Source organism: Misgurnus anguillicaudatus, chromosome 15 (genome assembly GCF_027580225.2).
Source record: "Misgurnus anguillicaudatus chromosome 15, ASM2758022v2, whole genome shotgun sequence".
Classification (NCBI taxonomy): domain Eukaryota; kingdom Metazoa; phylum Chordata; class Actinopteri; order Cypriniformes; family Cobitidae; genus Misgurnus; species Misgurnus anguillicaudatus.
Genome location: NC_073351.2, coordinates 16,683,401 through 16,706,894, shown reverse-complemented (window position 1 = coordinate 16,706,894; position 23,494 = coordinate 16,683,401). Strand labels below are relative to the sequence as shown.

Sequence of the window (23,494 nt, the reverse complement as noted above, 5' to 3'; positions counted from 1 at the left end):
GTCCTCTTTAGTTGAACATTTCAGGATTAAAACTTTCACCCCAATCCTCAAATATGCTGTGAACAGCTCATTTCAAAATCTTACTAGTCATGACATCACGACAGTGAATATATTAACAACAACAAAACTCTGGATGATCATTGCACTCTTTTCCATTAAAAAGCCTATATTGCTTCAATATGGCTGCATACAAAAAGTAAAAAAAACTTCTACCCACTCTAGGGAGAGTAACACAGCAAACTTAAGTGAGAATTATATTATTTAGTCACATGATTAGATAATAGATATCATGTGACTAACATCTCATAGTATTAAACAATTGCCAGTACAACTTGTCTCCATTCTCAAAAACACCAGCACCAAGAAAATCTGCTTGTTTATTCCTGAATATTTCCGAGCCTTAAGTTTTTAAATCCAAAGTCTCTCTGGTTAAAGGTATATTTCACTTTAAAATGAAAGTTCTGTCATCATTTAGTCATCCTCATGTTGTTCTAAACCTGTATGAATTTCTTTTTTTTTGATGAACACAAAATAAGATATTTTGAGAAATTATGGTAAACATACAGCAGATAGTGACCATTGACTTCCATAGTAGGAAAAAATATTTTGGAAGTATTGTGATGAATGATGAAGAAAATATTTTGGTAAATGATGGTAAGCACACAGTTGACAGTACACATTAAACTCCATCATATTTTTTTATTCCTACTATGGAAGTCAGTGGTCACCATCTGCTGTGTGTTTACCATCATTTCTCAAAATATCTTCTTTTGTGATCATCAGAAAAAAGAAATTAATACAGGTTTAGAACAACATAAGGATGAATAAATGATGATAGAATTTTTATTTTAAAGTGAACTATCCCTTTAAGTCCATTTTATGTAGTTTCAACTTCTGTGAATAGGAACCTAATACTGCGTCTCGTCTATCTTGCCCTTCATCTTTTGATATCTTTGGGCTGACGAGGCCTTACTTCAAACCGTATCAAAGCAGTTGTAGGGCTGTCACAATGATTAAATAATCGTCTTAAATAATCGCGATTGTTTGACCTCATCGCGATGATTTCAGATCACCGCAATGATTGCACATTTCTCTAAAAAACACAAGGGGGAGCTGTAGCGCCTTTATAAATGAGACGGTATTAGATTGCGTTCCTTAACTGACAGTGTAATGCGATACATTGCAAAACCATTCAATACAGTGGAAAAACAGCATTTAAAAAAATCCTCCAAAACTTTGATAAGCAGTATGAACTATTATCATTAAATAATTACTTTTAAATATGTGTTATGTGTATTAATATTCACTGCTAGGTAAAACTTGCAAAATATGTCATTTAAATAATCACAACCATGTGTGAAAATGATTTCATGAACAAACTAAATGTATGTCAATTAAATGTCAAAGCAATAAAACAGACAATTAATCCTCATAACCAGCAAATACCAAAAACAGGCAATTAATTTTCATAATCGTCACAATTTATTAGGCAATTAACCATCAGCCAAATTTCACAATCGTGACAGCCCTAAGCAGCGGCCGAATTGTAAAGGTGGCATTTTTAATTACAACTGCAACATCTATTCTTTCCCCTTTCATACACACAGATCAGGTACTGTAATAGGTGTGTTTTAATAGTTATTAGTAGCATTTTTTTTAAATAAAAAAATTGGTGATATGAAACTGGTCAGCTGTTTTATAGCATTATTGAAACATTTAACACTCTGTCAGAGTTAGCAAATTAACATAGCATTATTTCTATATTTTTATTGTAATTGTTATTTATTAATAACAATAATATTGCAGTAATTGTATAAATATTTTACAAATATATACAATGCATCAGACAGAGAAAACATGCTTAATGATTTAATGAAACATATCTGAAAAATACAATTCCTATAACATGGACAATAAGACCATCAAAGATGGAAGTACCAGAATTAAATTATTTAACAGTAAACATTTATTTATTTTTTTCAGTTTGTCGGGCCATGACAGCTTTTTTAGTGTTTCTCTCTGGATGTAAGAGGATGATGTAGCACTTCGGGGCAAATATGGCCACCAATAATCCAAAACTGGAAGCCAGGATGGCAAAAATCTCCACAGCCACTGCATATTTCCCTGGTGAGCTGACATAAGCTGGAACAAACGTGATCCACACAGCACAAAAGATCAACATACTAAAGGTAATGAACTTTGCTTCATTAAAGTTATCTGGAAGGTTCCTTGCAAGAAATGCTAACATGAAGCTCACTGCTGCCAGAAACCCAATGTAGCCCAGCAAAATGGCAAAACCTGCCACTGAACCAATAGAACACTCGTATACTATTTTGGAGCGAATATACATTGTGTTTTTATGCGGTGTTGGAGATGCAGTTGATAGCCAGACTGCACATATTACCACCTGGACAGTGGTAAGTACCAAGACTGTACCTCTTTGTTGTGCTGCTCCGAACCATTTCATTGCACTTTTACCCTCTGGTCTAGATGACTTAAACACGGCTATTACCACCATAGTCTTGACCAGAATGCTGGAGACGCACAAAACAAAGCTAATGCCAAATACAGCATGTCTTAACTGACACGTCCACAACTGTGGTCTGCCAATAAACAGCAGCGCACACAGGAAACACAGTTTGAGTGACAGCAGCAGTAAGAAACTGAGCTCAGAATTATTGGCACGAACAACTGGAGTGTTGCGGTGATGGCCGAAGATGATCATGACAACAGCACAGAAGCAGGTGCCGAGCAGAGAAGCAGTGGTCAGGGAGATGCCCAGAGGTTCCTCATAGGACAGAAACTCCACTTCTTTAGGGATACAGCGATCCTTTTCTGGATTCGACCAGAATTCAACTGGACACAGTGTACATTCAGTAGAATCTAAGACAGAGAGACAAAGAGTTGTATAATAATTGAAAAGGGATAGTTTACTGAAAAATGAAAATTATGTCATCATGCACTCACCCTCAAGGTGTTACAAACCTGTAGAAATGTTTTTTTTTATTCTGTTAAACATAAATGAGAATATTTTTTAAACTGTTTGTAACCAAGAACATCTGGGGCACCATTCACTTCCATAGTATAATTTTACTATGCAAGTGAATGGTGCCCCAGATTTGCTTGGGGTCAAATACACTTTAAAATATCTTCCTTTGTTTAAAATAACAAAGAAATGTATACAGTTCAGGAACATCTTGAGTAAATAATGACAGAATTTTGGGGGTGAACTATGCCTTTAAGATTTGAATATTTGTGTATTACTCTTCACCTGTTGTATTAGAAATCTCTCCATCTGCACATGGCAGGCAGTCAAAACAGCAGACAGGAAGGCCTTTTCTCCTGGCTCGTCTGGTGCCTGGTGGGCAGCTTTCACTGCACACAGACCGTGGGGGCTGAAGGATACATAATATATATTTTTAGTCATTTTTCTTATGAATGTCTGATTAGAAAGAATACACTACTTTTAATTAATTTATCCTCTTTTATCGTATATCTTTGAATTCTATTTATACTAGTTATTTACACAAAGGATTACATTAACATTCAATGTAATTTACTTTTCTTGTCTCAAAGTTCCAGTATAATGCATCTTCATCCAGTGTGAGAACCTTCCCTGTTGCCGCCCCTTCATCCACCACACCGACTGTGCGGACAATGATTGATCCATCAGCGCTCGGATGCCAGTTCATCACATCATAGATGGCCAGAGCATCTCCATTCTTATCAAATGACACACGGTCTCCAAATCCTGTTGTGAAGTTTACCTTCTGTAGGTAGTGAGCAAGCTGTACAGTTTGTACAGTTGATTAAATGTAATCTAAATGAACATGTAGCACATCTTTAGTTTATTTCTGTGACTACATATTTGAACCTTACCTGCCAGGGCTGCAGGTTTGTTATGTCAGCACAGGTGTTGTCACTGAATGGTCCTCTCCCCTCCTCACACTTCATCAGATCATGAAGTGCATGTGCCAGGGCATAAACTGCTTTGTACACATTATAAGAGGCCCTTAGCTCTGATACATCATTATATTCATTAACTGTACTGCTCAGATCCTCTTGCCCTGTACAAATGTTTTCTCTCACACTGTCTCCAGTCTCAAACCTGCACCCGAACATGTGTTCCCAAAAGACTCTCACCAAATTATTTCTGGGATCATTGTCAGGACGAAGGTTTTGTAAAAAGTCCTGAAGTCCCTTGATCTCTCCGCGACGGATGGCGATGCCCAGTGTGCCCCCAACAAGAGGTACGTAACGTGGAGAATGAAGCACAGGTGAGGTGGTCCAAGCCTCACTTGCAATCCACTGTCTGCCTGTCACATTTTGCAGCAATAACTCATCCATCAGAGCTAATAGATCAGTTGAGAATGCCACAACTACCTTGGTTGTAGATTCCTTAATCACCCTCACGATTCGCTTAATGTCCCGGTGATTATCATAAGGCATTATTTCAGAAAATGCCACACAACCTCCAAACAGCTGCATCTCCTGCTGGAAGGACTGAGCAGCGTAGATCCCATAATCATCATCACTATAGATAACGCCAACCCAGGTCCATCCAAAATGTCTCAAGATCTGAACCATAGCTCGAACCTGGAAGGCATCACTGGGGATAGTTCTGAAAAAGGAGGGATATTTTTTCCTGTCACTTAAACAGGAGCAGGTGGCATAGTAGCTAACCTATTTAGGAAACAGAAATTATATTGTGAAATATTACAATAAACACCATAAAGGAAATACAATAACAAGTATTTTACATTGTATAATGTAAACATAAGTAATGACTATATATATATATAGCATTCATTATCATTATTATTATTTTCATTCTGTATTTTTGTATCATATCTTACCATTGGAACTCGAAACAGACCCACTAAACTAGAAAGAGCAATGGAGTGAGTGGATCCTGGATCTCCCACAATAGCAATCACTGGGGGTGGACCGGTACAGTTGTGGTTTGAGATGGTCTCCTCTGTTCCACTGATAAGAGACGTGGCTGCCCTGAATGCCACCACAAGCTTTAAACAGTTGTCATACAGATGATAACCAAGATTGATGTTTGGCAGCAGGTTGGGATTCTTATTGATCTCATCTATAGCAAAAATCATGGTCTGTGCCTGCTGGAAGCTTGACATATAAAATCTATAGAAAACAAAGTTTTACATTCAGTGACTGAAAAAAGACAATTAAATATTCAGTGATCACATTTTGTGAACTATACACAGTCACACTATGCAGGAATTGATTTCTGTACATATTGTGTATGTTGCAAACGATCAAATAAAGTTTGATTTCTTTAAAACAAGGCATTAAAGTAGTTATATTGGTATTAAATAACATCTTTTTCTTTTTCTCACTGTCCTCCTGTTTTGTCCAGACTCACTCTTCACACTGGGGCTGTTCTGGCTCTTTTCTGAAGCTCAGTTCTGGAAATACTTTGAGATGCTGAACCTCAAACAGGCCTCCAATGATAAAATCTCCATCCTGGTACATCCCATTCAACTTGAAGTGTCCCTGGATCTGACAGGAGTTTGAGCTGGGAATAAAGGTAGCTGAGATGCAGGTAAGGAACAGATACAGACAGATGTTTACAGTGACCCACATCTCTCTCTCTCTTCATCTCTGTGTTACACACTTACCCTCTCTGTGCTGCAAGTTTATTATAAGGGCTGTGAACTTTTTTTCTGTGGAGCAGGAGGTGCCAAATGTACCTCCCTGGGAATGAATGTGTTATTTTGAGTTTTTTATTTTTTTTTAATTTACTTTTTGTTACAAATATACATTTTATTATTAGAAACATTCACACTTTAAATTAAAAATAACTTTTTAAAAGAGGAAATCACAAAAAAATTATTTTTACCTTTGTCCTTAAAAATTTAGTTTTTCCTTCTGGAAACACACACACACACACACACACACAAATTGTTTTAAAAACTGTTCTGTTAAATTATATATACATGTTTGATTTGTTTAAAATCTGCTAGAGAGAAACCGCTTTTACATGTACTCTACATTTAGTAATGTCCAGTTGGGTGAGATTACATTTGGTAAGATTTAATGATTGATACTGAAAGACCTGAGCTGATGTGACCCAAGGCCCATTTTTCAATGTTAAAGTAAAACTAATGTAGCTGTTTTAAAGCACATCATAATTAAACCAAGAATCGTATCTCTGATCAACAGTGTGTTACATTGGACATCATCTAGATGGCAGTCATGTGCTGGACTTTGTGTCTTTAATGCGTATGTGGTCCATCATAAAAACACCTTTGGTTATCATAGGATCTCTCACTATCTTCTGGGAATTGTGTAACACAAAGAATTAAAGCATTTTTTAACGAAAAAGAGGCTCCAACCCTTTACTAGCAAGGTGTACCTAATAAAGTGACCGGTGACTCTATATGTAGTACATAAATATATATTCATAAGTGTATAATGTATCGTTATCATTATATTTAAAAAACATTAATGTTTTTCCACATGGCTGGAATGACAGCTTTGGAAAGTTTTCATGTATCCATATTGTAATCCTACATTAAGTGTTTCCATTTAAAATTATTATTTTGTTTTAATGTGTTAATTAGTGAATTATTCATTAATTTTTAATTAACTGACCAAAAACGTAATGGATGCATTCCGACAGCTGTTAAAAAAGGATCATAAACCTGTGAGAGATACACATACCTGCATTTATATATATTTTTGCAACACACATTTATAAAGATTTAATAAGGATAAAAGATTAGTTTAACTGGATTTTACAGTACATGTTTTAGTAAGAACAGTAAAACGAGGTAAACGATCATGGTGAAACATCTTACAACGGTAAATTTATCATACAGTCAACAAGTGACGCTATTTCAATTTAGTTTCTTTACCCATGATTGCTTTTTTAGTGTTTCTTTCTGGATGTAAGAGGATGATGTAGCATTTTGGGGCAAATATGGCCACCAATAATCCAAAACTTGAAGCCAAAATGGCAAAAATCTCCACAGCCACTGCATATTTCCCTGGTGAGCTGACATAAGCTGGAACAAACGCGATCCACACAGCACAAAAGATCAACATACTAAAAGTAATGAACTTTGCTTCATTAAAACTATCTGGTAGTTTTCTTGCCAGGAAAGCTAATAAGAAGCTCAATGCCGCCAGAAACCCAATGTAGCCCAGCAGCACAGCGAATCCAGCCACTGAACCAATAGCACATTCATAAACTATTTTAGACCTGATATACTGACTGTTTTTATGAGGTGTTGGAGATGCAGTTGATAGCCAGACTGCGCATATCACAACCTGCATAAAAGTTAAAACAACAACTGTGCTTCTTTGCTGTGCTGAACCAAACCACTTTATGGCAGCTTTGCCCTCTGGTCGAGATGACTTAAACACGGCTATTACCACCATAGTCTTGACCAGAATGCTGGAAATGCACAGGACAAAGCTAATGCCAAACACAGCATGTCTTAACTGACACGTCCACAACTGTGGTCGGCCAATAAACAGCAGCACACACAGGAAACACAGTTTGAGTGACAGCAGCAGCAGGAAGCTGAGCTCTGAATTATTGGCACGAACAACCGGAGTGTTGCGGTGATGAGCAAAGATTACAATCACAAATGCACAGAAACTGGTGCCTAGAAGGGAAGCAGTGGTCAGCGAGATGCCCAGAGGTTCTTCATATGATAGAAACTCCACTTCTTTGGGAACACAGCGGTCATTTTCTTGACTGGACCAAAAGTCATTTGGACACAAAAAACATTCAGCTGAATCTGTAAAGACAGAAAAACAGAAAAAACATAATAGAAACAATAATTTGTTCAAATGCTTATTACTGTACACTTATAATTATGATGAATCTCATCACCTGTTGTATTAGAAATTTCACCATCTGCACATGGCAGGCAGTCAAAACAGCAGACAGGAAGGCCTTTCCTCCTGGCTCGTCTGGTGCCTGGTTGGCAGCTCTCACTGCACACTGACCGTGGGGGCTAAGAGATAAATAATTAAAAAAGTAAGGCATGTGTCTGTATATTACAGACCATTATACACATAAATACCGAACTGTCGTTTTGTTTAAACTGCTTACTTTTCTTGTATCAAAGTTCCAGTATAATGCATCTTCATCCAGTGTGAGCACCTTTCCTGTTGCCGCCCCTTCATCCACCACACCGACTGTGCGGACAATGATTGACCCATCAGCGCTCGGCTGCCAGTTCATCACATCATAGATGGCCAGAGCATCTCCATTCTTATCAAATGACACATGGTCTCCAAATCCTGTGGTAAAGTTTACCTTTTGTAGATAATGGACCACCTGAACAGTTTACAAACAGGAAAAGTGTGACTTTGCTTATATGAATATTTTGTATTTATTATCTATAGCTGCCAAATAAGCTGTGCTTCTGTTTACAGTCTTACCTGCCAGGGCTGCAGGTTTGTTATGTCAGCACAGGTGTTGTCACTGAATGGTCCTCTCCCCTCCTCACACTGCATTAGATCATGAAGTGCATATGCCAGGGCATAAACTGCTTTGTACACATTATATGAGGCCCTCAGTTGTGATACATCAGTGTATGCTGTGTTTGTGCTGCTCAGATCCTCTTGCCCTGTACATAGTTTCCCTTCTTTCATTTCTCTGTCTCCAGTTTCAAACTTGCACCCAAACATGTTCTCCCAGAAAATTTTCACCATATTATTTTTTGGATTTTTGTCAGGATGAAGGCGTAGCAGAAAGTCAAGGAATCCTTGAATCTCTCCTCGTCGTATAGCAATGCCCAGCGTGCCTCCCAGGAGAGGCAGAAAATGTGAAGAGTGCAATATAGGTGTTGTGGTCCATGCTTCGCTTGCAATCCACTGCTTGCCTGTTACGTTTTGCATCAACAATTCATCCATTAGAACAAACAGATCAGTTGAAAATGCTACTATAACCTTTGCTGTAGAGGTCTGAATGACTTTTACTATGCGCTGAATATCTTTGCGGTTGTTATCATAGGGAATGATTTCAGAAAAAGCAACACAACCTCCAAACAGCTGCATCTCCTGGTGAAAGGACTGAGCAGCGTAGATGCCATAATCATCATCACTATAGAGAAGACCAACCCAGGTCCATCCAAAATGTCTCAAGATCTGAACCATAGCTCGAACCTGGAAGGCATCACTGGGAATATTTCTGAAGAAGGAGGGATATTTCTTCCTGTCACTCAAACAGGAACAGGTGGCATAATAGCTAACCTAATGTAAAATGTCAAAAACAATTTTGGACTAAATAAAATGTTAAACTTTAAAAAAAATGCATTTCTGTCAAAAACAACATATCTTACCATAGGCACTTTGAACAACCCCAGCACACTGGATATTGCAATGGATTGAGTGGAACCTGAATCCCCAATGAGCCCAATCACTGGGGGTGGTCCAGTACAGTTAAGGTTGGAGATGCTCTCCTCTGTCCCACTTATTAAAGCTATGGCAGCACGAAATGCCACTCCAAGTCGTAAACAGTTGTCATAGATTTGGTAACCAAGCGTAATGTTAGGCAGCAGATTGTGATTATTGTTGATCTCATTTATGGCAAAAACCATAGTCTGTGCTAACTGAAAGCTTGCCATGTAAAATCTAGATAGAACAACACAAATGTTGTCATTTTATGACTCTCATGTAAGTTATACTTATATAAAATAGGTTTATTACAAATACATTTTGAATGTTGAAATGTGTTTTATGAGAGATTTATATAACAATTTATTACCATAATACATTTTCTTCTCTTAACACAATGTCAGTTAAACATGTTAACAGTTTGGAGGTCACACATATAATACAAAATATACACTAGATAGCTCTATCATTTTCTCCTTTCATTTAAACCTCATTTTAGTGTTCTTTGATTGTTTTTATCCTTTGCAGTCCAGACTCACTCTTCACACTTGGGCTGTTCTGGCTCCATTGTGAAGCTCAGTTCTGGAAATACTTCGAGATTCTGAACCTCAAACAGGCCTCCAACAATGAAATCTCCATCCTGGTACATCCCATTCAACTTGAAGTGTCCCTGGAGCTGACAGAAGTCTGGGTTTGGTAAGAAAAAAGCTGAGGTAAAGAACAGATATAGGAATATGTTTCGAGTGATCCACATCTCTCCTCCTCTGTTCCACTCCGCGATATTCACTATATGAGTGTGTGGGGTGTTGTTTATAGAGGAGGAGGTGTCACGTGAGGAATGAGGACATCATTCTGGATAACTGATTTGTTTAATTTACTCATGAAATGGATGAAGAATAGTATCTAAGGCATGATAAATTCCCCAGGTTTCCCACTTTGTGATTATTATTGATCTCATTATGCCAAAAACCATAGTATGTTCTTCCTTAAATCATATCGTGCTGAATTAAGAAAAAAAGAAATGTTGCCATTTTAAGTTTCTAGGCAAGAAAGGTTTATACAGAGCACATTTAATACACAGAGGTAATTTACAGTTTTACAGTTTGTTATTTGTTTCACTATTTATTGTTTTTCATTATTTGCTTGGTTTCTTATCTTTCCAGCCTCACTCCTCACACTTGGACAGTTCTGGCCTAACTTTGAAACTCGTTTGTGTAAATTGAAGTTATTGAAGCTTTGGACCTCAAAAAAGCTGCCAATAACCTCTCCGTACATCCATTAAAATGTCCCTGGATCAAACAGAAGTCTGAGCTTGGGATGAGGGCAGCTGAGATACAAGTAAAGATCAGATACAGGTATGACCTATCACCCTTATACAGTATAGTGCTTTTCTCAAATGTAGCATTAGCACTGTGCACCAATGAAGCAGAAGGTTCTACATGGACCTCTCTGGGAATAAATATGTCAATTTGAATTTATTAATATTTCTTTATTCTGATAATTGCAGAATGGCTCATGGTTCAGGATGATCAAATATTAGATTGCTTGCTTTGCTGTCACTGTCTCAAAACACAGCTCTAAAATCGAAAAAAAAATTGTACATAGCTCATTACAAGGACTTGTAAGGACTTTGATTTAATGTAATTTATTATTAAATTAATGATGTTTTCTTCTCTTTAGCATTGACCCTTAAAGAAACCTCTTACATTTTTTTGAAGATCCCTGAGGTCACTTTTTCTCCCTATAATATTGGTCAAATCAGAAAACACACAGGTTTTTTCTCTATATTTTTAATGCAGCTCATAGACATACATAGTTTTCATATCAAGGTAATGCAAGGGATCTTTTCCATACCCTTATTCAAACAATCTACAATGTTCTTACAAAACTGTTTCTGACACAAGGCTGTTCAAAACCTACCATGAGAGCTGTATCTAAATGCAGGGAAAATTATTTAATAAATGCAAAAGAGCACAATGTTATCTATGACATGAACGATAAACAAGGACCACATAAAACTTACAGCTTGCAACAACCATAGTAACTGACAGAAGACAATGGCAACATAAGGGCTTTAAATATACAGACCAATCAAGGGTAACAAGGGACACCTGGGGACAATTAGGGTATGCAAACATGATAGGACTAGAATGACCCAGACACATGGACTACACCAGGAAATGACGAAATACAAGATTAAAAATAAATAAATAAACTTCAAAACACAAAAGGCGGCTCCTGACGCCCAACAAAAACAAAAAGTAAAGTCCAGGGGTGGGATGGGTGGGCCTAAGCCATGGAGCCGTGGCGGGCCTTGGCCATGGAGCAGTGGTGGGCCTTGGCTGTGGAGTGGTGGCAGCCTTTGCCATGGATTAGTGGCAGTCCTGTCTAATGGAGGACCTGGACCGTGGAGCAAAGGGCCATGGTGCAGTGGTGAACTTGGACCGAGGACCACTGGAGGACCTGGACCTTGGAGGATCTGGGCCGTGGATCAGACGGCCAGGGTGCCGTGGTGGACATGGGCCTTGGAGCACCGGGGAACCTGGGTCGTGGAGCACTGGTATGGGCTTGCACCAGGGCGAAGCTGATGGAGACCAGGGCGAAGTCGGCAGGGCAGAAAGCCGGGGCGGTGCTAGCTGAAGACCAGGGTAGTGCCCTCTTGGCCATGACAGGAAGCTTAAAAGACTTGGGTTCAACCATTTTACCCATGACCGGATGGTCTGGGAAATCTAGTTCAGTCAACTTGGCTGTTAAAGGAAGGTATGAAGAGGACTTATGGGCTGCAGTGACATCTGGGGAAACTGTTGAGCAGTGTGTGGTCCAAACACACCACAGAGCAGTAGGCACAACAGGAAGAACAGAAGACAGGGGATAAACCTCAGGCACCTTAGGGAACACTGGACATGGAAACTTTGGGATGTAAGAGGGATCTGGCTTGGTGGCCAGTTATTCTGTCACGAGGCTGTACAAAACAAAACACATGAGAGCTGGATCTAAATGCAGATAAAGTAGTTTAATAAAGGCAAAACAGCAAAACGCAATCCATGACATGAACGATGAACAAGATACTAATAGCTTGCAACAAGTACACATCCCTCTAAATGAGTATATACATGGACTTAGTCAAACCCTACCCCAACAGAAAGCATGAATTTACATGTTTACATGAAACATGTTCTATTTCATCCCTACTGACCGCCAGAGGCGGTGCTTTAGCACTGAATGATCCATCTTGCGCATGCACAAGTCGAGTGTTTATACCAACAAAGTCAACTGTGACCCCTGATGACTACGGAGAGTCTATATCTTCCGGTGACAACAGGGGATCTTTTCCTTTTCATCTTCTTGTATCACCAAGCTAGCTGAAGACTGAAGGATCTTGTTAACTGTTACGTGTTTCATTCGTTGCTGGTGTCCTTGTGACTTTTTTTGTCGGAGCTGCGAGTTGCTCGCCCTCCAAAGGGCGCAACGGAATCCACAGAGAGGTTTGTTACATGCTTCGGTGAATTTTCCTCAGCTGGGTGAGTTACATACTTTACATTTAGCTGGTTGCTTATTTGCTTGACTATTGTTTCGGTGCATTTGTTGGTGACGGCTGTTTTCGCTCCCTCTCCCGACATTTGTAACCTACCTTTTATATTATTGGATTAATGTATTATTGTATTTTGTACCAACTCGGTTGTGCAGTTTTTTTGTTACTAGCGCTTACCCTTAATTGGCTTCACAACATTTGCGGTGACGGTTGTGCTTTTGCTTCTGCTCCCGGCACCTGTACTGCTTTTAGTGTTTTCTTTTTGTTGGGATAGTTTACCCTTAGCTGGTGAAGGCAGTGCTTTCGCTCTCGCTCCCAGCATATTTGTGCCTCAGTGACTAGATTGGTGGCAGCGTTCCCGCTGAGGCTACCTTTTTCTTTTTTGCTACGTTTGTTGGTGAAGGTTGTGCTTTCGCTCCCTCTTCCGGCATTTGTACTGCATTTTTTGTCTTCTTTTTGTTGGGATAGTTTACCCTTAGCTGGTGAAGGCTGTGCTTTTGCTCCCGCACCCAGCATAGGTATGCCCCTGTGACTAATTGGTGACAGCGTTTCCACCGAGGCTACCTTTTTCTTTTTTCTCAGTTGCCAGCATGGTTGACAACCACTCCTGCTCGGCCTGTAAGGCTCCCCTGCAGCTTGAGGATGGCCGTGATTTATATCTCATGTCTTAACTTTGAACATTTAAAGGAGGGTCTTTCTGACGTCCGCTGCATGAACTGTGGTATCATGCCTCGGGCAGTGAGGGCAGCTAGACTGACTGAGGTGGAGCAACTGTTGGGCTCTACATCGTCACCTGGACATTTGACCCCAGCCCAGGGACTGGCTCCAGATCAGACTGGGCAGTCTAAACGTCAGGCTGCTGAGACCGCAGGCCCCACTCCTACAAAAATGGCTAAGGGGCCCCGGCTTGCCTCTAAAGTGGACCAACTAACAGCGGGACTTCAATACTATAAAGTCCCTGTTCCTGGCCTTCCAGTACGGGACTGGAGGAGAGCTGCCAGATGATTTTCTATTTTAATGATAATGAGCCAGAGGTACTCCTACAGATGGGAGCCTCTCAACCCTCTGCAGCCGGCTCCCGTTCTTCAACCCATAGCTGTACTGGTGGTGTTGAGGACTGCTCTATGGGAGCCATCATGCGTATGGCTCTAGCCTGTCTCCAGTTAGATGTGCCACAGACTCAGCCGGCTCCGACCAGAGCTTTTTTCAGAAGTGTCCCAGCCTCCATCAGCTTTACTGCGCCCCCATCGGAGGAGTATCTGAGGGAATTGCAGGCATGTTGGAGCGATTCTAAAGCCCTCTGTCATGCAACGTCCGACGGCCAGACCCTGGCAGCCATGCAGGATGCACAAAATTTTGGCTTGGACCACATGCCAGCAGTTGGGGCGGTTGATGTCTACTCTTGTGCAGGCTCGCCGCCAGGTATGGTTGGCACAATCTCGTCTCAATGAGGCCTGCAGGAGAACCCTCTGCAGTGTTCCAGTGGAACCGGGAGAGCAGTTTGGTTCCGCAGCCCTGGAAGCGCTTGAGTGCCTCCTCCTAGCAAGCCTAGAGGTCCTCCAGCTGTCCCACAGTGCAGCTCTCGTCCACAGGCTCACCATGTAGTTTTTCCTTCTGGGAACACACACACACACACACACACACACACACACACACACACACACCAGAGGTGTGGACTTCAGTCATGTGACTTGGACTTGAGTCAGACTCAAGTCATGAATTTGATGACTTCAGACTCGACTCGACAAAATGTACAAAGACTTGCAACTCAACTTGGACTTTAACATCAATGACTCGTGACTTCACTTGGACTTGCACCTTTTGACTTGAGAAGACTTGCTACTTCACATGAAAACCTGGGGATTTTTTTTCACACGGCCGCGCCTCTCTCAGTGTATCTGCATCTGTGAAAAAAATGTGCACCACCTGCATGCAGAGAGCACGCGCGCTGCCTGCATGACATCCAATCACTGTAGTCCCACGTTGGTTGTGGTGTAGTGGTGTAGTCTACGTGATATGCAGGTACACGCCTTATACCCACTAGGAATTGTCAAGGATTTCTGTATACCCATTAAAAATAGCGTAAGGATGCTAACAGCATGGTTTTGTGACATTTCAAACTTTTAGTCATAGTAAAGCACTGACCATTAGCATGCTACACTTGCTACTTACAGCAAAGTACCGCGAGTGCGATTCCAGTTATCACATGGAGTAATCTGCTTTGAATCACTCTCGCGGTACTTTGACATCATCAAGAGGTCTGCTTAGCGCCAAATGAAGTCGAACCTGCAATGTAGCTGCTCACGCGACAATGTAAACAAACAGTCCATGTGGAGAAGTGAACGAGTGGAGCAATGCTGCAACATAAAATACGGGGAGTTAACAACGCACATGTGAGTAAACAACATTTAAATCATCAGTCCAGTTTATTACTTTATCTGGAGGTAAGAATCCAAATGCTTTAAAATAAGTCTGTGATTATATTATATCCTTATGGTTTTTAGCTGCCTTCAGTTCTTCTTTCAGCATGTTTGCTTGTGCTTCACAGTGTTAAACTTTCCCTCTCTGTGTTCATTTATATACAGTATCTACGTTCAAGATGTATATGATTTTAAATAGTGTTGGGTGATATGCCCCATTTTGAGATCGTCCTATCGTCAGCCTGTGAGATCGGCGATACACGATAGTATCGGGGGGCGGGGCAGTAGTTTACTCGTTTTTTATTTGTAAATTTTTTACTCATTATAACAAGTCACTTGATTGGTGGAAAAAAAGGACAGGAGCAACACCGTCATGACCGCAACCTTTTTAAAACTGATGCCATTAATGCGAGCGTGTCATTAAAACCCTAATCATGATTACTTAATAACTGTAAAAACATGCATCTGCGCGCGCGCACACACACACACACACACACACACACACACACGTGCACGCACATACAAACAATTCAATGCATTTGTTAGGTGCTGTTGTTGCAGAAGACAACACGTGTCAAGCAGTGGTGCTCTCAGAGGTGACTTTTTAAACACCTTGGTCCAGCGGAACGCGATCATATTTTAAACACAATCATATTTTAAACACGAGGGACGTGTTGCTACAACTCATTATAATGCATATCATAAATAGGATTAGTGATCTGACTTCGGACAGAGCGCAGCTCTCTGCACGTACGCGAGAGTGAGAGAGGCGCCAATATGCAGCGGGTCATATTCTAAACAAAAAGTAAAGTTTGCCTCAGCTCGCATGAAACGCATTAAACGGAACAAAGACATAAGGATTACTACTTTAGTTTATGTTTAGACTTCGGACAGATGCGAGAGCGCGTGCATGTGAGACAGAGAGAAGCGCAGCTGTTCATGACACGATGGATTTGCTAGAAGGAGTCCAAGACGCGCGCATTAAGTGCAGGTACGTGCAAGAAGGAATTCTCTCTTTACAAGCTCTCCGCGTAAAGCGAAGCATGCAATGTGGGTGTTAATGTAAAACTATGATGATAATAATAACCATTCGCCAACTATCGTCATGACTATCGCCATGAAAGCCCGCCAGTGGCGATATGTCTGAAGATCGTCGATACACGATACTATCGTCTATCGGCACAACCCTAATTTTAAACTTCTGTTTGGTTTGGGTGTCTAATATTAGGGTACAGAATAATCTTGTAATAAGTAAAAGCCTATTTTCATTTTTAGACAATGCTTGTATTATATGCAAAAAATAAGCTTTTTATATCAAAGACTATGCAAATTAGAGTTAATTCATGGTCATCTTAAATCTGTATTAATTAAAAACATTTAAACCATTAAATTACACATAGTAACATTATCAATAGTTGTCAGATAATAGCTATTGAATGAAAGAGTGGATATTTTTCTCCTTCAATGCATGTGTTAGCCACGGATTGAAGATTGTAAACAGTTTATTTAATTTTAATTAACTGTTGAGTAACTTTTGGCCCCAAGATAGATGTTGATTAACACTAAACCAGTCTAAAAATCAGTCCAGTTTCCCCAGCTGTAAATGCCATTGGCTGTTAAAGTCTCTTCTTTTCCTATAATAAACTGACATGTTGATAACACATTCAGTTTATGTGTTTATGAGTACACTTTCAGAATGCTGATGAAGATTTATACTATATACATCTGTGAGTGTGATGGTGCTTATGGGGTGTCGCGCTGGGCCGAGTGAGCATAAGGGTGAGAGAGAAAACAAAAATCTATACCACTGCAGCTATGTCACTACATTGACATGGCAGAAGGACAGAATGCCCTTTTGTTCTGGGCACTTTTCCTTCACTCTTTCAAAAAGCCATCCGGGTCTTGGCAGTGCCTGCTTCTAGTGATCCAGTGGAGCGAGTTTTCAGCCATGGTGGCATCATTCTGCATCCCTTTCACGCACAAATGACTGACGGACTTTTGGCCAATTTGATCTTTTGCAAATGCAATGCAGTATAGGGGCCTCCCTCCACCTGTCCACAGCAAGCATTTTATTTCTGTGGTAAGAGGACTTGAAATGACTAGAAACTAAAATGGTAGGACTTTGGACTCGACTTGAGACTTGTTGGCTTTGACTTCTGACTCGACCGGGACTTGCCTAATCTTTGACTCGACTTGACTCGGGACTCGAGGGCAAATACTTGAGACTTACTTGTGACTTGCATAACAATGACTTTGTCCCACCTCTGACACACACACACACACACACACACACACACACACACACACACACACACACACACACACACACACAAACACACGCACACACACACACACACACACACACATTTTTTTTAAACGGTTCTATTAAATTATATATACATTTTTGATTTGTTTAAAATTTGCTAGAGAGAAACAGCTTTTACATGTACTGTACATTTAGTAATGTGCAGTTAGATGAGATTACATTTGGTTATATTTACTGATTGATACTGAAAGACCTGAGCTGATGTGACCCAAGGCCCATTTTTCAATTTTAAAGTAAAACTAATGTAGCAGTTTTGTAGCACATCATAATTAAACCAAGAATCATATCTCTGATCAACAGTGTGTTACATTGGACATCATCTAGATGGCAGTCATGTGCTGGACTTTGTGTTCTTAATGCGTATGTGGTCCATCATAAACACCCTTGTGTACCTCCTGTGGTTATGATAGGATGTCTCACTATCCTCTGGGAATTGTGTAACACAAAGAATTAAGGCAGTTTTTAACGAAAAAGAGGCTCCAACCCTTTACTAGCAAGGTGTACCTAATAAAGTGGCCGGTGAGTCTATATGTAGTACATACATATAAATTCATAATTGTATAATGTATTATTATCATTATATTTAAAAAACAGAAAAGTTTTTCTTTATGACTGGAATGACAGCTTTGGAGAGTTTTCATGTATCCATATTGTAACCCTACATTAAGTGTTTCCAATTAAAATTATTATTTTGTTTTAATGAGTTAATTAGCGAATTATTCATTAATTTCTGATTAGTTGACCAAAAACGTAATGGATGCATTTCAACAGCTGTTAAAAAAGGATCATTAAACTGTGAGAGATACACATACCAGCATTTATATATTTAATATACATGTATTTTTGTAACACACATTTCTAAAGATTTAATAAGGATTAAAGATTAGTTTAACTGGATTTTACATGTTTTAGTAAGTAAAATGTGTATTTTTTGCTTATTTATACATGTCTGTTCAGTAAAGCTTCTACAATTAGAACAGAAAAAGGTGAAATGTTCATGTTGAAACATCTTGCAACAGAAAGTTTATCATACAGTCAACAAGTGAAGCTATTTAATTTGTCTTTCTTTTCCCATTATTGCTTTTTTAGTGTTTCTCTCTGGATGTAAGAGGATGATGTAGCACTTTGGGGCAAATATGGCCACCAGCAATCCAAAACTGGATGCCAAGATGGCAAAAATCTCCACAGCCACTGCATATTTCCCTGGTGAGCTGACATAAGCTGGAACAAACGCAATCCATACAGCACAAAAGATCAACATACTAAAGGTAATGAACTTTGCTTCATTAAAACTATCTGGAAGTTTTCTTGCCAGGAAAGCTAACACGAAGCTCACAGCTGCCAGAAAGCCAATGTAGCCCAGCAGCACAGCGAATCCAGCCACTGAACCAATAGCACATTCATAAACTATTTTAGACCTGATATACAGGCTGTTTTTATGAGGTGTTGGAGATGCAGTTGATAGCCAGACTGCGCATATCACCACCTGCATAAAAGTTAAAACTACAACTGTGCCTCTTTGCTGTGCTGAACCAAACCACTTTATGGCAGCTTTGCCTTCTGGTCGAGATGACTTAAACACGGCTATTACCACCATAGTCTTGACCAGAATGCTGGAAATGCACAGGACAAAGCTAACGCCAAACACAGCATGTCTTAACTGACATGTCCACAACTGTGGTCGGCCAATAAACAGCAGCACACACAGGAAACACAGTTTGAGTGACAGCAGCAGCAGGAAGCTGAGCTCTGAATTATTGGCACGAACAACCGGAGTGTTGCGGTGATGAGCAAAGATGACGATCACAAATGCACAGAAACTGGTGCCTAGAAGGGAAGCAGTGGTCAGGGAGATGCCCAGAGGTTCCTCATAGGACAAAAACTCCACTTCTTTGGGAACACAGCGGTCATTTTCTGGACTGGACCAAAAGTCATTTGGACACAAAAAACATTCAGCTGAATCTGTGGAAGACAGAAAAAACATCATAGAAACAAGCATTTGTTCAAATGTTCATTACTTGTTATTGTACATTTATAATTATGAATCGCATCACCTGTTGTATTAGAAATTTCACCATCTGCACATGGCAGGCAGTCAAAACAGCAGACAGGAAGGCCTTTCCTCCTGGCTCGTCTGGTGCCTGGTGGGCAGCTCTCACTGCACACAGACCGTGGGGGCTAAAAGATACATGATTAAAAAAGTGAAGCATGTGTTGCTATATTATAGATCATTATGCACATGAATACCATACTGTAGTTTTGTGTAAAAAAATTTTTTAAAAGACTGAAAGGAAATATAATGTTAATTACTTTTCTTGTCTCAAAGTTCCAGTATAATGCATCTTCATCCAGTGTGAGCACTTTTCCTGTTGCCGCCCCTTCATCCACCACACCGACTGTACTGACAATGATTGACTCATCAGCGCTCGGCTGCCAGTTCATCACATCATAGATGGCCAGAGCATCTCCATTCTTATCAAATGACACACGATCCCCAAAACCTGTGGTGAAGTTCACCTTCTGTAAGTAATGGACCACCTGCACAGTTTAAATACAGGAAAAGTGTGACTTTGCTTTATACGAATATTTTGTGTCAATACAGTATTTATTATCAATAGCTGCCAAATAAGTTGTGCTTATTTGTACAGTCTTACCTGCCAGGGCTGCAGGTTTGTTATGTCAGCACAGGTGTTGTCACTGAATGGTCCTCTCCCCTCCTCACACTGCATCAGGTCATGAAGTGCATGTGCCAGGGCATAAACTGCTTTGTACACATTATATGAGGCCCTCAGTTGTGATACATCAGTGTATGCTGTGTTTGTGCTGCTCAGATCCTCTTGCCCTGTACATAGTTTTTCTTCTTTCATTTCTCTGTCTCCAGTTTCAAACTTGCACCCAAACATGTTCTCCCAGAAAATTTTCACCATATTATTTTTTGGATTTTTGTCAGGATGAAGGCGTAGCAGAAAGTCAAGGAATCCTTGTATCTCTCCTCGTCGTATAGCAATGCCCAGCGTGCCTCCCAGTAGAGGCAGAAAATGTGAAGAGTGCAATATAGGTGTTGTGGTCCAGGCTTCGCTTGCGACCCACTGCTTGCCTGTTACGTTTTGCATCAACAACTCATCCATTAGAAAAAACAGATCATTTGAAAATGCTACTATAACCTTTGCTGTAGAGGTCTGAATGACTTTTACTATGCGCTGAATATCTCTGCGGTTGTTATCATAGGGCAGGATTTCAGAGAAAGCAACACAACCTCCAAACAGCTGCATCTCCTGGTGAAAGGACTGAGCAGCGTAGATGCCATAATCATCATCACTATACAGAAGACCAACCCAGGTCCATCCAAAATGTCTCAAGATCTGAACCATAGCTCGAACCTGAAAGGCATCACTGGGAATAGTTCTGAAGAAGGAGGGATATTTCTTCCTGTCACTCAAACAGGAGCAGGTGGCATAATAGCTAACCTATGTGAAGTGTCAAAAACAATTTTGGACTAAATAAAATGTTAAACTTTAAAAAAAAATGCATTTCTGTCAAAAACAACATATCTTACCATAGGCACTTTGAACAACCCCAGCACACTGGATATTGCAATGGATTGAGTGGAACCTGAATCCCCAATGAGCCCAATCACTGGTGGTGGTCCAGTACAGTTAAGGTTGGAGATGGTCTCCTCTGTCCCACTTATTAAAGCTATGGCAGCACGAAATGCCACTCCAAGTCGTAAACAGTTGTCATAGATTTGGTAACCAAGCGTAATGTTAGGCAGCAGATTGTGATTATTGTTGATCTCATTTAAGGCAAAAACCATAGTCTGTGCCACCTTAAAGCTTGCCATGTAAAATCTAGATAGAGCAACACAAATGTTGTCATTTTATGACTCTCAAGAAAGTTATACTTATATAATTTAGGTTTATTACAAATACATTTTGAATGTTGAAATGTGTTTTATAAGAGATATATAACAATTTATATAATTATAAAATTTATATAATACATTCTCTGCTCTTAACACAATGTCAGTTAAACATGTTAACAGTTTGGAGGTCACACACAAATCATAAAAAATTGAACTAGCTTTATCATTCTGTTATTTTCTCATTATATTTAAACCTAATTTTAGTTTTCTTTGATTGTTTTTATCCTTTGCAGTCCAGACTCACTCTTCACACTTGGGCTGTTCTGGCTCCATTGCAAAGCTCAGTTCTGGAAATACTTCGAGATTCTGAACCTCAAACAGGCCTCCAATAATGAAATCTCCATCCTGGTACATCCCATTCAACTTGAAGTGTCCCTGGAGCTGACAGAAGTCTGGGTTTGGTAAGAGAAAAGCTGAGGTAAAGAACAGATATAGGAATATGTTTCGAGTGATCCACATCTCTCCTCCTCTGTTCCACTCCGCGATATTCACTATATGAGTGTGTGGGGTGTTGTTTATAGAGAAGGAGGTGTCACGTGAGAAATGAGTACTGGATAACTGATTTGAATAATCATTCTGGATAACTGATTTGTTTCATTTACTCATCTTGGGTGAAGAATAGTATCTAAGGCATGATGAAACCTGTTTTGCTTTTGTACTGTAGTCCAGGAAGCCAAAAACTCTCCAAGCAAAGAAAAAATGTCTGGATGGACACCCCAGGACTTTTGGAAACGCGTGGGCTGGGGCCACCGGCATATCATTGTTATCAGTTTCCAGAATAAGTTGTAGAAGGTCTCCTCTTTCCCACTTTGTGATTATTATAGATCTCATTATGCCAAATACCATACTATGTTCTTCCTTAAATCATATCGTGCTGAATTAAGAAAATAAACAAATGTTGCCATTTAGGTTTCTAGGCAAGGTAGGTTTATACAGAGCACATTTAATACACAGAGGTAACTCAAAGTGCTTTACAGAGAAAGAAATAATTTCAAATTGAGGAAAAAAAGAGAAAACATTATATTTCTAATGTGAAACGGTATATTTATAAAATATAAGAATTTATATAAAGAGATATATTAGTCTTGAAGTCACACAAATCATTGATAAAAAAAACTGTGATCTGTAGCTTCATCATTTTGTTAATATGACAGCATCTATTTATTGTTTTTCATTATTTGTTTCACTACTTATTGTTTTTCATTATTTGCTTGGTTTCTTATCTTTCCAGCCTCACTCCTCAAACTGGGACAGTTCTGGCCTAACTGCAGACAATTAGGACATGCAAACATAACAGGACTACAATGACCAAGACACATGGACTACAACAACAAAATTAAAGTAAATAAATAAATAAATCAATTTCAAAAACACAAAAAGCGGCTCCTGACGCCCAACAAAAACACCAAAATATCATAAGTCTAGGGGTGGGATGGGTTGGCCGTGGAGCCGTGGTGGGCATTGGTTGTGGAGCAGTGTCAGGACCTGGACCGTGGAGCAAAGGGCCATGGTTCAGTGGTGAACCTGGGCCGAGGACCACTGGAGGACCTGGACCTTGGAGGATCTGGGCCGTGAAGCACTGGAGGATCTGGGCCGTGGATCAGAGGGCCATTGTGCAGTGGTGGACCTGGGCCTTGGAGCAATAGGGGACCCGGGTTGTGGAACACTGGTGTGGGCTTGGATCAGGACGAAGCTGATAGAAACCAGGGTGGTGTCGGGAGGGCAGGAAGCCAGGAAGCCAGGGCAGTGCTGGCAAGCCAGGGTGCTGGAGACCAGTGTAGGGCTACAGGAACCAGGGTGAAATCTGGAACTTAGGAATGGCCACCTTGGCCGGGCCAAGGAGCATGGGAAACTACAGTGGGGCAAATAAGTATTTGATACACTGATGATTTTTCACGTTTTTTCACTTACAA

At 40.0% G+C, this 23,494-nt stretch overlaps 3 protein-coding genes and 2 long non-coding RNA genes across 8 annotated transcripts; 2 read left to right on the top strand and 3 right to left on the bottom strand.

Annotated features, from left to right (window-relative positions):
* Positions 1 to 846: 846 nt before the first annotated feature.
* Positions 847 to 5,610, bottom strand: LOC141349712 (extracellular calcium-sensing receptor-like). The gene is made up of 6 exons (XM_073853472.1): positions 5,390 to 5,610; positions 4,857 to 5,148; positions 3,880 to 4,683; positions 3,561 to 3,788; positions 3,272 to 3,395; positions 847 to 2,883 (listed from the first exon to the last, which is right to left on the bottom strand). The coding sequence occupies exons 1-6, from the start codon at positions 5,608 to 5,610 to the stop codon at positions 1,967 to 1,969; spliced, it is 2,586 nt and encodes an 861-aa protein (XP_073709573.1). The 3' UTR covers positions 847 to 1,966.
* Positions 1,988 to 7,502, top strand: LOC141349715 (uncharacterized). 3 transcript variants are annotated; one of them, XR_012357693.1, is made up of 3 exons: positions 1,988 to 3,772; positions 4,101 to 4,250; positions 5,384 to 7,502. It is a non-coding gene; the product is annotated as an uncharacterized lncRNA (long non-coding RNA). The 3 variants fall into 3 exon arrangements; XR_012357692.1 differs by having other exon boundaries at positions 1,988 to 3,776; XR_012357691.1 differs by lacking the exon at positions 1,988 to 3,772 and having other exon boundaries at positions 4,056 to 4,250; positions 5,384 to 5,569; positions 6,190 to 7,502.
* LOC141349713 (extracellular calcium-sensing receptor-like) lies at positions 6,795 to 10,135 on the bottom strand. The gene is made up of 6 exons (XM_073853473.1): positions 9,921 to 10,135; positions 9,327 to 9,618; positions 8,425 to 9,237; positions 8,093 to 8,320; positions 7,871 to 7,994; positions 6,795 to 7,775 (listed from the first exon to the last, which is right to left on the bottom strand). The coding sequence occupies exons 1-6, from the start codon at positions 10,133 to 10,135 to the stop codon at positions 6,862 to 6,864; spliced, it is 2,586 nt and encodes an 861-aa protein (XP_073709574.1). The 3' UTR covers positions 6,795 to 6,861.
* On the top strand, positions 8,109 to 18,885 carry LOC141349714 (uncharacterized). 2 transcript variants are annotated; one of them, XR_012357689.1, is made up of 4 exons: positions 8,109 to 9,431; positions 9,910 to 10,319; positions 10,545 to 10,736; positions 18,749 to 18,885. It is a non-coding gene; the product is annotated as an uncharacterized lncRNA (long non-coding RNA). The 2 variants fall into 2 exon arrangements; XR_012357690.1 differs by lacking the exon at positions 8,109 to 9,431 and having other exon boundaries at positions 9,886 to 10,077.
* LOC129419824 (extracellular calcium-sensing receptor) lies at positions 18,708 to 22,040 on the bottom strand. The gene is made up of 6 exons (XM_055175022.2): positions 21,826 to 22,040; positions 21,216 to 21,507; positions 20,314 to 21,126; positions 19,970 to 20,197; positions 19,714 to 19,837; positions 18,708 to 19,621 (listed from the first exon to the last, which is right to left on the bottom strand). The coding sequence occupies exons 1-6, from the start codon at positions 22,038 to 22,040 to the stop codon at positions 18,708 to 18,710; spliced, it is 2,586 nt and encodes an 861-aa protein (XP_055030997.2).
* Between the last annotated feature and the right edge of the window lie 1,454 nt (positions 22,041 to 23,494).

Bases quoted from the DNA above. Each gene is read 5' to 3' on its own strand.
- LOC141349712 (XM_073853472.1), bottom strand. From the start codon at position 5,610: ATGTGGGTCACTGTAAACATCTGTCTGTATCTGTTCCTTACCTGCATC. The intron at 4,684-4,856 runs GTAAGATATGAT...TTTCCTAAATAG, and splicing joins GTCTGTTTCGAGTTCCAATG to GTTAGCTACTATGCCACCTG. The intron at 2,884-3,271 runs GTGAAGAGTAAT...TCTCTGTCTTAG, and splicing joins AGAGATTTCTAATACAACAG to ATTCTACTGAATGTACACTG.
- LOC141349713 (XM_073853473.1), bottom strand. From the start codon at position 10,135: ATGTGGATCACTCGAAACATATTCCTATATCTGTTCTTTACCTCAGCT. The intron at 8,321-8,424 runs GTAAGACTGTAA...TAAACTGTTCAG, and splicing joins CAAACCTGCAGCCCTGGCAG to GTGGTCCATTATCTACAAAA. The intron at 7,995-8,092 runs GTAAGCAGTTTA...TTTATCTCTTAG, and splicing joins GGAACTTTGATACAAGAAAA to CCCCCACGGTCAGTGTGCAG.
- LOC129419824 (XM_055175022.2), bottom strand. From the start codon at position 22,040: ATGTGGATCACTCGAAACATATTCCTATATCTGTTCTTTACCTCAGCT. The intron at 21,508-21,825 runs GTGAGTCTGGAC...TGCTCTATCTAG, and splicing joins GAACAGCCCAAGTGTGAAGA to ATTTTACATGGCAAGCTTTA. The intron at 19,838-19,969 runs GTAATTAACATT...TGTATCTTTTAG, and splicing joins GGAACTTTGAGACAAGAAAA to CCCCCACGGTCTGTGTGCAG.